Here is a 12,579-nt window from a genome sequence, read left to right as displayed (position 1 = left end):
TCAGTCAGTCAGTCAGTCAGTAAGTCTCTGTCATTGAGTGTGTGTGTGTGTGTGTGTGTGTGTGTGTGTGTGTGTGTGTGTGTCTCTCTCTCTCTCTCTGTCTCTTTCTCTCTCTCTCTCTCTCTCTCTCTCTCTCTCTCTCTCATGCTTTTTCATAACACTGATCCAGCTTTCACCGACTCATTGTTTACTCCTCTTGACAGTCACTACTCCATCTTATTACTTTGAACCTTCTTTCTAGACACCTTAATGTCCTCCTCCTCTCCCAATTCCCATTTTCTTCACTTCTTTCTCCTCTTCTACCATCACTCCCTCCCTCCCTTCCTCCTACCCTGTGGCCCCGCCACTCTCCAGAGCTCAGTGCGGTTCCAGTATTTGAATCCGCACTTGGACCGCAACCGCAATGTTAGAACCACATTTGCACCTGAACTGCACAATTTTAATTGTCTTGGATCCACACCTGCAATGCACCCGCAAAACGTAGTACCACACCCACACCGCACCTACACTGCACCCGCTACACATAGAACCACACCTGCACCACATCCGCAATACATAGAACCACACCCTTACCGCACCCACAGTACACAGAACCACACCTGCGCTGCACCCACGGAATAGAATCCCACAATTTGCGCTGAAGTCATATACATATATACTAGACTGCATGACATTCAGTAATCAACAGCATATATAAGCAGTGCCATAAACAAAACACCATTTTGCATGTTTATAAGGTTGAAAATGATATAGACAGGAGGAACTTAAACAAGACAAGGACTGGAATGATTTTATTACCATACGGTTATGAAATATTTTTTAGGTTTTCATGAAGTTATTTTGATTATAGCTTCTGTTGCTTGCTTTCTTACTCCTCTCTACCCTTAGCATTTACCCTAGACTTACAGTACTACTCTCTACCCTTAGCATTTACCCTAGAATTACTGTACTTCTCTTTACCCTTAGCATTTACTCTAGAATTACTGTACTTCTCTTTACCCTTAGCATTTACCCTAGAATTACTGTACTTCTCTTTACCCTTAGCATTCACCCTAGAATTACTGTACTTCTCTTTACCCTTAGCATTTACTCTAGAATTACTGTACTTCTCATTACTCTTAGCATTTACCCTAGAATTACTGTACTTTCTCTTTACCCTTAGCATTTACTCTAGAATTACTGTACTTCTCTTTACCCTTAGCATTCACCCTAGAATTACTGTATTTCTCTTTACCCTTAGCATTTACCCTAGAATTACTGTACTTCTCTTTACTCTTAGCATTTACCCTAGAATTACTGTACTTCTCTTTACTCTTAGCATTTACCCTAGAATTGCTGAATATCATCAACACGCGATGGCCAGAAACTCGTCCTCTAGGCTGACACTACATGTTCAGCTAGAGTAAAATTTCATTCACTAGGTGCGCTGGTGGCCATGATACATAGAACATTATGGGCAACCCTACACAGTGCTGGGAGTTGGATCTGGTGTTCCTTCCACACACATTCTCTGTGTGTGTGACATTCTTTTTCATTCACACTGACTCTACAAAATCCATACATGTATCGCAGAGGAGGAAATACACCAGTACCCATACAACACCTGCATAGAATGGAACTGCGTCCGCACTGCAACCAGTATTTCCTTGTTGTATTCCGCATACGCACCGTGATGCGAGATACGGCACACCGCGGTGTGCGGTTGTTGCCACACACAGCTCTGCCACTTTCCTTGTAGCCCCACCACTCTCTCTCTCTCTCTCCCTCCTCTGCCACAGAAATTATCACCCAGATTGTTATCTGGTAAATGCGTCCCATTAAACTGGTCTACATAGACCTGTACTTATTGGTGATGGAGGTGTTGTGGCGTGATGATGATGATGATGATGATGATGGGGGCAGTAGAGGGAGAGGGGGAGGGGTGGCAGAGATATAAAAGAAGGCAGGAGGCACAGGGACGGGAATGGGATCAGGAAGGGGAAAGAAAGAAGACAACGACAAAGGAAGATATGAGTTAGGCACAGAAGAGGGAGGCAGAAGGTATGAATGGAGGAAGGCAGAGGGTAGTGTCATAAGGTCAACTTAAAAAGTACTTTCTTTCATAAGGCTTTACTTAGCAAGAAACACAGGTAGGTGTTTACCCAGATACAACCAGGATCTATCTGACTCTAAAAGGCTAAAAGACTTTAAACATAAGCTTCGTAACACGAAGCATAAGACCCCGAACAAATGGAACAAAGAACTTAGAAAGTCATAATGAGTCCAACCCTTTTGAAAAGAAGCATTCCCAGTAAACCCCAGTTTTATACCACATTCACCCCATCTAATAAAGTTCCAAACAAATACTTAGTACAACTCATTTCAGTAATTAAATCCATTTACACAATTATATATACAAAAATTGGCCTACAAATCTAATTAGTAGTAAGTAAACCTATCTATTTTCTGGTAGAATGATGAACAGGTTCTGGCATGCTAGAAGTAGGCTGTTTGTTGGGAACCAGGGAAGCCTGTTGGGTTTAGAGATAATCCTTCTCCGGCGATGTCTGGAGGTTTGGCGTAGAGTCAGACGAACCCTGGGCAGTAGGTTGGTTCTCTGAAGGCTGATCAGGCACAGGGGGTTGAGAGTCTTCAAAGGCACCAGAGCCTTAGGGGAAGGTACCAGGTCCCTTGTGGAGACAGTAGTTTCCCTCCCGTCAGGATAGCGGACCCGGACATAGTGAGGGGTGGCATTCACAACGTGGACAGGCTCCACCAGAGGATCAGACTTAGACTGGCTGACAAACTTGTGCAGGAGCACAGGCCTAGGGAAGGAAAGCCAGGAAAGCCAGGATGGTAGAGAGTAACCATTACAGGATTTCCTGAGGGGTTTGATTAGTGGCAGTGCAAAGAAGAGACCTGATAGAATCAAGAACACTGTCTAGTACTAGTTCCCAGTGAGTCTCTGGAAGACAGTGGGGTCTTAGAGCCAAATGCACAGCTCTCCATATAGTCCCATTCTCCCTCTCACACTGACCATTACCTTGATGATGATAGGGGGTGGAATGAGTCATAGCTACTCCTTGTTCCATGAGAAAACTAGAAACTTCCTTGGATACAAACTGTTGTCCCCTATCAGAGTGGATAGAGGAAGGACAACCAAACAGAGGAAACAGTTTCAGAAGACAAGATATTACAGTCTGAGCAGACATGCCTGGACAAGGAAATGCAAAAGGAAATCTAGACTATTCGTCTACCATAACCAGAAGATATTTGTTGCGAGTAGAGGAAGGCTTAGGACCTATAACATCAATAGAGATACTGTCACGGGGTTTTTATAATATCACGGTGTTTTTATAATAAATTTTAAGTATTATTTAATTTGATATTAATATTCAATAATATTGAAGAGCAGAGACAATAATTGTCTTGCTACATCAAGCAACGATTACTTTACGCTGACTTGCTACGATTCTCTAAGAACGAGAATTTATAAACTTTCTCAACAGTACACAGCAGAGACTAATTACTCACAATTGCTGAATTAGTACTGTTATCCTCTGGAGAAAGTTACTTCACCCCTGACAATAAATAACTAATACTAATACTAATAATCAGGTCCTTGCTGATGCTTAACTCCTATGGCACAACGGATTTTAAGTTAATACAACAAGACTGGTCTAAGTACCAGTTATGAATAGCAAAACGTGTATGCAAGCTAGGAGTTATGTGGGAAATAAGCTTAATTTGGAGAAATGAAAAAAGAGTTTACATTAAGCTCAAGAAAAAGAACTGTTAAATTTATTGATTACAAAAAGTTAAATTTAACGTTACAATTCAAATCAAATCAATGAGACGCACTCACTCACTCACACAGAAGCTAAATACTTACGCCTAGGAAAAAACACCTTAACTAAACTCTTAAAACTAGGATTATACAAAAAGGAAATACCGGTCGATGAATGCCATGTATCACCCTGGGGGTGGGAGGACTGGATTAACTGTCTCAGTGGAGTCTGGGTGCTAGCGACCTCTCACACTTCTGGAGCACAGGACCTTCCTCCGTCACAACAAACACGCGACTGAGTAAGTCGTGGGAACAAAAGGGGAAGCAGTAGGCCGCATTTTTAACGGTCAAGTGCAAGCAGGGGCGAACAATAAAGAAAACAATAGTATTGCTCAGTACAGCACTTAGTGACGTGCATTAAATCGGTCACTTTTGAAAACAGTGACGAATGTTTTGAAAAGTGTACCCCGAAATGGAGGGAGAAACGGTTAGCTGAGCGATACACAGTGAGTTTTCCACTAATAGTTCGTGGCTTCTCACAAAAGGGGAATGTCGCGAATTTGATTCATGACAGATACGGTCAAAGGGATGCATAGCATGAATGAGATGAGCTGAGGGTGGTCTGAAAAACTTAAGTTTCAGTTCAGAACAGATAGATCACTGTGAACACTCATCTCACATTCTCTACTGAGTAAGCCAGATTTTTAGCCCTCACAAAGTGGTATAGTCTAGTGACACCAGGATGACAAAGTGATCTGTGGATCTCTTCTAGGGAAACAAAGCGAGAATTAGAGGTGGCACTGCAAACACGGGAAAGAGTATCACATGGAATATTCTCAACTCCGGGTTGATATTTGATATCATACAGGTATTCAGAGAGTTCCAGTTGCCACAGCAAGATCTTGTCATTCTTAATTTTGGACGAGTGACGAAAGTTGAACATGAAAGATACTGCTTGCTGATCAGTCACAATAGTGAACCTCCTGCCAATTAGAAAAATAATTTCCACTTACGTACTGCTTCGGTGATAGCAGTAGCTTCTCTTTCCATGGCAGACTGGAGCCTTTCAGAACTAGTCAAGGTCCTCGAGAAGAATGCTACCGGACGACCCTGCTGAGAAAGAGTAGCAGCCAAAGAAGTAGCAGAAGCATCAGTCTCGACCTGTAAAGGCAAAGTCTCATCAAAAGCATCCAGAGATGCTTTGCAAATCTTGTCTTTCAAGGAGTTGAAGCACTGAGTTCCATGGGAGTCCGAGGGAAAAGACTTTGAGTTTAAGAGAGGTAAAATACGACTAGAATAATTGGGAATCCAAAGTGAATAATATGAGAAGAGACCCAAAGTACGCTTGAGGGAGGCAGAATCTGAAGGAACAGGCAAGTTCCTCAGAGGAGAGAGACGTTCAGGGTCAGGGCGTACAGTTCCGTTAGATATACAGTATCCTAGGTAGTTTATATGAGTCAAGTTGTACTGGCATTTGGCCTCATTCAAAGTAAGATTATACTTAGTAGCAACTTCCATGAAGCGCTCAAGATTACGATCATGATCCTTTTGCCCAAATCCACAGATTTTAACATCATCAAAATAAGCATAAGTGATTTCCAGGTTATTATCAGTAATCATATCAGTAATCACACGCTGGAAAGCAGTCACCGCATTAGTCAGACCAAATGGGATCCTAGTGTACTGAAATAATTGCCCATCAGCCTCAAAAGCAGTGTACATTTTCTCCTTATCCCTGAGGGGAACCTGGTAATAAGCACTTTTAAGATCAAGCTTGCTGAACACCCTATACCTTGCCATTTTATGGACCAGGTCTTTAATGCGAGGAATTGGGAAAGCATTTAGGAGTGTAAAACGATTTATAGTCCTAGAATAGTCAACTACCATGCAGCGCTTATGGCGATCAACCCTATGGTCCGTCTATTTTATGAAGAGCGTTTGGGCATTGTCCCTCTTGGGAATTTCCTAGGCTGCCCTACAGCCAAACGTGTACACCTCTTTGTCTCATGTCAGATATTTACTACTTCTAAATGAAGTTTATTTACAGTATATATATATTCAATTCTTTAATAAGGCTATATAGTGTTATGAATGCCTCTTTTTTTCTTTTAATAACAATTACTTTTTATAAATACCACAACGCTTGGCAACGTTGCTTTCCAACGTTGCCACTCTTTTAAGGGTAGAGTGACCGTGTTAATCCAGGTCATTTCCACTCTGGCCGCCACCTGAGATGGATGCTCTTACTCCTGCTACTCGCTCCTGTGTGCTCCACAATAGAGAAAAAGAATTTATTTACAACATAAATAAGTATTTTTTAGAAGAGAAGGCAAACAGAGGACCTATAATTGTTCCATCAAAAGCTGTTATAAACCACAATTAAACATCACACTTTAAGGAGAAAATCACAGTCCTAATAAAAAATAATGTTAGAGAGACAGACAGACAGACAGACAGACAGAAACAGAGAGTAGGGGGAAAGGTCATGGAGAAAGGGAATGAATAAGAGCGTAACAAGACAGACAGTCAGTCAGTCTGAAGGCTTTTCCTCAAATTCTAAAAATTCATAAAAGTGTACATACTTTTTATATAAATAAATCTATAAACAATGCAATTTCTATATGCAGAGAGAGAGAGAGAGAGAGAGAGAGAGAGAGAGAGAGAGAGAGGAGAGAGTGGTGTGTTGGGAGAGTTGTCATTAGCGCCTTGTTTCTAATCCGATTAAGTTGCCCAGTACTAAGTATGACAACATTGTGGGACGGAGACTCCCCAAGAGGAACAATGCCCAAACGCTCTTCATAAAATAGACGGACTAAACCTGAGCTTTCCAGGGAGACTGGCTCTTCTCAGTTATCCCTTCACGAAGCAAGGACTGAACTTCCTTGCGAATGAAATCCTCATCAGACTTTGAGAACCTACGAGATTGAGTTGAGACAGGCTTACAATTAGAGGTCAAGTTAGGGAACAGGGAAGGAGCATCCAAGGACATACAAGCAACTCTATAAACAGTTATCTTAGGTCTAGGTCCATGAAGGTCAAATTCAACTGGTTTATGCATCTTCATAAAGTTTTTTCCTAGAATTACATTAGCACACAGATGAGGAAGGACAGACAATTTAAATTTTGAATACTCATTTCAAAGGACATTAAGGTTAACAGTACAATGACCCACTGTATCTGAGGATAGGGATGAAGATGCCATATTTACGGTTGCCCTAGAAGGGGTAATATTCAGGCCCAGTTGTTCAGGTACCTCAGCTTGCATAAAACTAGAATCACTACCACTATCAATCAGAGCATACATATTGACATTATCAACCCTTACAGAAACAGTAGAACAGCATGGTTGCTTGAAGGAAGCGGCATCCTCTTTAACCGGGTCCGTAGTTGCAGCAGAAGAGGCACAGGGTGGAGTAGGTGCAGTCGATCCTTCGGGTGGAGTAGAAGCAGTACAGTAGGTATAGTAGCCAAAATGGTAGCTACGGACTCACTAGCATAACATGGTTGTTTGGAGGAACTAGCATCATCTATAACCGGGTCCATAGTTGCTGCAGAGCTACAGGGTGGAGTAGGTGCAGTAGATACGTTATGTGGAGTAGAAGTAGTAGGTATAGTAGCCAAAATGGTAGCTACAGACTCACGCTTCACTCTGTCCTCTCTGCCCCATCAAGATTTACACACACTGGCAAAATGACCCCTCTTACCACATTTATAGCCTACAACGGTCCGAGCAGGACATCGAGCTCGAAGGTGACAGGACCGACCACAGAAAAAACATGAGGGTTTGGAGGCAGCAGCTGTCCCCTTATATGCAGCAGCTTCTAGGCTGGGACAGGACGAATTAACTTCATTAAGAGAAGTCGAGGCGTCCATTGTAGCTGAGTAGTTTTCATGGAGTTGAGGAGTAACATATACTTCGGCATTCCTCTGAGCCCAGTCCAAACTTAGAGCAAGCTGCACAGCTTCATGTAGAGTTAGAGATTCTTTCTCCAAGAGTCGCTGACGAATCATAGGTGAAGTGAGACCAGAGATAAAAGCATCACGGATGGCTTTCTGGGTATAAGTATCAGCAGTCACAGCCTTAAACTCACATTCCTTGGATAGCAGCTTCAGCGACTGTAGAAACTGGTCAATGGATTCACTGGGTAGCTGTTTCCGTGTAGAGAGCTGATGCAGAGCAAAGATGACGTTTGTAGGTTTCACATAAACAGCCTTCAGTACCTCAAAAGCTTCAGTGTAGGTCTTGCAATCAACAATATGAGTATAGACTGAAGGGGATATGTAGTTAAAGAGGAGTTTGAGCTTGTCTGGCGCAGTGTCACCACTCACGGACTCGAGAAAATCAGTAAAGGTACAGAACCAATGTTTCCACTGAGCAGGGGTAGTATCTGGAGTTCCGTTAAAACGTTCAGGTCGTAGCAACTTCTCCATCTTCAGTAACTTGGTCTCGGTGTCGGCAGTGAATAAAAGAATTTTCTTGCTAAGTAAACTGTCATAAGGTCGACTTAAAAAGTACCTTCTTTCATAAGGCTTTATTTAGCAAGGAACACAGGTAGGTGTTTACCCTGATACAACCAGGATCTATCTGAACCTAAAATGCTAAAAGACTTTAAACATAAGCTTTGGAACACGAAGCATAAGACCCCAAACAAATCGAACAAAGAACTCAGAAACAGTTATAATGAGTCCAACCCTTGTGAAAAGAAACATTCCCAGTAAACCCCAGTTTTATACCACAGGTAGGACTGCAGGAAGGCAGAGGGTAGGAATGAATGAAGGGAGGAAAATGATAGGAATGAAGGGAGGCAGAGAGTGGAAATGGAAGACAACAGAGGGTATGAATGGAGGGAGGCAGAAGGTAGGAATGGAGGGAGGCAGGGGGTAGGAATAGAGGGAGGCAGGGGGTAGGAATAGAGGGAGGCAGGGGGTAGGAATAGAGGGAGGCAGAAGAATGATGAACAGAAGAGTGAAAAAGGAACTGGGAGGAAGAGGAGGAACATGAAAGAAGAAAGTGAAGAAAAGGGAAAAATAGAGGATGGAAAGAGAAGAAATGAAGGAGGGGGCGCAGTGGGGGAGAGTACAGCAGAAATGAAAAGTTAATACAAAATCAATGAAAAAAAATCGAAATAGTAAGTGTTGGAGAAAGAAAAAAAGCTACTGGATGTAGAGAAGACAAAAAGTGACAAGAGGGAGGGAGGGAGGAGATGAGTAATGTTGGAGAAGAGGAGGAAACGGACAAAGCAAGGGATGGAAGGAGAGGAATAGGAAGGTGTGAGAGAAGAAGAGAAGCAGAGAGATGGGAGAGAGGGAGACAAAGAGTAAGTAAGAGAGTATGATGATACAGCATGAGGCCAACACTGAAGCACGATATTCACACCTTGTATCCGGCTGACGTCATTTTAGTTTATTCTTGTCACCGCCATAAGATTTGATGCAAACTAGAGAGAACTACTTGCAGTCAAGGCTTTAAGGCAGCTTATATTGAACCTCTTGAGTTCGAAGTGTTATTTCAAAGCCGTATGAAATTGTACGGGGATACCATGGGTAGATTTTGTGACACCATCGCACTGATAGGGTTAACATGAACAACATGGCCAGGATAACACCTCAATGAGCCACTAAAGCAAACCCCACAAAGTTAGGCACCGAGAGAGAGAGAGAGAGAGAGAGAGAGAGAGAGAGAGAGAGAGAGAGAGAGAGAGAGAGAGAGAGAGAGAGAGAGAGAGAGAGAGCAATGAACTCACAGGGTATGATATTAGAAATATTGTGATAAAAGTAGAGAGGATGGAGAGAATGTGAGAGAGGATGTGGGTAAAGATAACTGAAGTGACAGACACAGGTAACGAGTTACAGGAGAACAACATAATATGAGTGACAGTGAGGGTAAAAGTGACACACGTATGACTGAGAAACCACAGCAAGTGGCATAGCGGTTTGGGGCGAGAGGCAGGGAAGGAGAAAAGCAAAGGAATGGGGGGGAGGCGGAATGCGCAGGGAGGAGAGAAGAGATGAAGAGAAGGAGTGCAGGGAGGACTAAGATGAGAGGAATCAGCGAAGAGATGAAGAATGAAAGGAGAGCTGATAGTGAGAGGTAAATGAGGATGGGAGGGAAGAAGGGAAAAAGTGATAGTTAAAGGACAACAGAACATATGGAGAAACGATGGAGGGGAATAGCTACGGAGAGGATTACGAGGAAAAGATGGAGGAGAAAGAAAGATGGGAAAGAGAGGAAGTGGAAAGGAGATGCATAGGAGAGGATGGACAAAGTAGATGGAGAGAAGAAGAATCAGAAAGACAGACCAAGGAAGAAGGAGAAAAGAAGTGGACAGAGGAGAAAGGAGAAATAAAATGCAGCAGGAAGGAAGGAAAAAAAAAATTGATTGGGACAGCAAGGAGAACAGAGGTAACGGAAAGAGGAAAGGCAAATAACATGAATACGGACAGAATGAGGAGAGTGATGGAAAGGGAAAGGAGTATAGTAGATCAGAGTGGGGAATGACGAAAAGATAGAAGTTGAGGGATGACAAGAGAGGAAGAAAGAGGAATGGAAGACACAAAAAGAGATTTACTGTGTGGAAATGATGATGAACCACTCCAGTACTCCTTCAAGCGTGATTTGTGAAGTAGTCGGTCAGCGATTAAAACACGAAGGAGTTGAATGTCCGACCTAAAGAGGTAAGATTGTGTGCTGGAAGTTTCAAGTGTGCACATAGTGGCAGGGCTAACCTACCTCCCCCCACCGTACCCTATTAAGAGAGAGAGAGAGAGAGAGAGAGCGAACTGCAACCTCCACAAGACTACTACAGGTAGAGCCACAAGGCAGATACAGGTGTAGCCAGAGCACAAGTACAATGACTGCCACAGGACAATTACACCTACATCAGTCGCAGTACAATGCTATATCAAAATGTTCATAGTGATAGTCTCCTACCATCATTACCAAACATGACAACTATTTACCTTTTTATTGACAATAGTTTTTCCCTGATACTTCTCCAACGCCAAAGATTTTTTCTCAATTTTAGTGGCGGCTACGATTTTTGAAATATAGGACGGACAGAAGTGGGTGCGTAAGGAACATGATTAATGTATTAGTCTTTTTTATTCTCAGAATAAACATACTTATTATGTACAGGGATGTGTCATGTCTCAATGGTTGTTCAATCTGTACATGGATGGGGTAATAAAAGAGGTACAAGTAGGGTAGTGGATGTTGGAGTGGCCCTGGTGAGAGAGGATAGTGTTTGGAAACTCCCTGTACTGTTGTTTGCAGATGATACTGTGTTGTTGAGTGAAGACGAAGGGGAGCTGCAAGGCTTGGTGGATGAGTTTGAGAGAGTGTGTAAGAAACGGAACCTAAAGGTGAATGTAGGGAAGAGTAAAGTGATGGTCTTTGAGAGAGGTGAAGTTAGTGAATGTACAGCGAGGTTGGATGGTGAGGAATTGGAAAATGTGAGTACGTTTAAGTACTTGGGTAGTGTGATGAGTAAGGATGGAGGTTTGGAGGGTGAAGTGCTTGAAAGGGTACAGCAGGGAAGAAAGGTTGCTGGTTCTTTGAAAGCAGTGATAAGAAACAGGGAAGTGAGCATGGAAGTGAAAAGGTTACTACATGACAGTATTGTGATACCAACTCTAACGTACGGAAGTGAAGCTTGGACATTGTTGGAAGGACACAAGTCAAGAGTGAGAGCAGTGGAAATGAGTTATTTAAGAGGAGCCTGTGGAGTCACGCAGAGAGACAGGCTGACGAATGAGGATATAAAGGAGCGTTGTGGTGTGGATGTGGATGTGATAGGAAGCGTTATGAGGAACACACCGAGGTGGTTTGGCCATGTGGAGAGGATGGAGGGTGAAAGACTGACGAAGAGAGTGTATGTGAGTGAGGTGGAGGGGGGAAGAGGGAGGGGGAGGCCGAGGATGAGATGGAGGGATGGGGTGGAGAGGTATATGAGAGAGGGGGGTGTGAGTTGGGAGCAGGGCAGTGAAATGGCGGGTGACAGGGCGACTTGGAGGCGATTTGTTTGTGGCCACCCCAAACGGGATTGAGGCGTCTGGCAATAGATAGATAGATAGAAAGATTATGTACAGTATTCTGTATCAAGAACAGTAGCATGTAAAATTTAACTTGCCGTAATTTTACTGTGTACAATTGTATCCGTCTTTCTCACCATTAACTTTTATCTTGTACAATACCACGTCCCTCTCCCTCACTTCTATCGGCTCTCTCTTCTGTACCTGACCAATATCTTCTTTCTCCATCTCCTGTTTTTATCACATTCAACCTCCTCCCTCTTCCTCACCTTCAACCTCACTCTCTCCCTATTCCTGCCCCTTCTACCCCTCCCTCATCCTTACCTTTACACCTCTCCCTCATCCTCACCTTCGTCCCCTTATCCCTGTCGCCATCTCCCAAGTCAGAAAGAGAAATTTATTGGTCATTATTCACAGCTAAAGCACATCACTTATTGTTAGACCCCGCTTGAGTACGGAGAAATACCACACACCAGCTACATTTCTATTGCCTAATATACATATACCACAGTTCTACCACAATGCTGCTAATCAGTATAACGGTCTTACCACAGTTTCCTTATTTTCCTACTATCTCACCAGTCTCGTAACTCACTCCTGTTTGCACTTACCTCTTCACTTTTTTGTTAGGAGCCTCCAGTCAGAGTATGCCAATGGGCTACTGTAGTGTTGTCGCCAGCTCACCTCTTGGCTAAAGTGCTACCACACTTGTCAGCATCCTGTATACTGTGTTTTACCTTGCATGTCAGGAGTACTGTATATCCTACAGTGATTTACCCACA

At 43.0% G+C, this 12,579-nt stretch overlaps 1 protein-coding gene across 1 annotated transcript; it reads right to left on the bottom strand.

Moving 5' to 3' along the window:
- Positions 1-2,519: 2,519 nt before the first annotated feature.
- LOC145399545 (uncharacterized) lies at positions 2,520-8,197 on the bottom strand. The gene is made up of 4 exons (XM_080272144.1): positions 7,471-8,197; positions 5,183-5,580; positions 4,780-4,927; positions 2,520-2,629 (listed from the first exon to the last, which is right to left on the bottom strand). Exons 1-4 carry the CDS (start codon positions 8,195-8,197, stop codon positions 2,520-2,522), a joined length of 1,383 nt encoding a protein of 460 aa, XP_080128270.1.
- Between the last annotated feature and the right edge of the window lie 4,382 nt (positions 8,198-12,579).

This window comes from Coenobita brevimanus, chromosome 49 (assembly GCF_032717465.1).
Source record: "Coenobita brevimanus isolate Jiangsu-jjx chromosome 49, ASM3271746v2, whole genome shotgun sequence".
In the NCBI taxonomy this organism is placed as follows: Eukaryota; Metazoa; Arthropoda; class Malacostraca; order Decapoda; family Coenobitidae; genus Coenobita; species Coenobita brevimanus.
Note: the sequence above shows the minus strand (reverse complement) of the source record. Positions and strands in the feature narration are given on the sequence as shown.

Bases quoted from the DNA above. Each gene is read 5' to 3' on its own strand.
- LOC145399545 (XM_080272144.1), bottom strand. From the start codon at position 8,197: ATGGAGAAGTTGCTACGACCTGAACGTTTTAACGGAACTCCAGATACT. The intron at 5,581-7,470 runs GTAAGAGGGGTC...CTCGCATTAAAG, and splicing joins CGTTGTAGGCTATAAATGTG to ACCTGGTCCATAAAATGGCA. The intron at 4,928-5,182 runs GTACGCCCTGAC...TTGCCTTTACAG, and splicing joins ACTGTATATCTAACGGAACT to GTCGAGACTGATGCTTCTGC.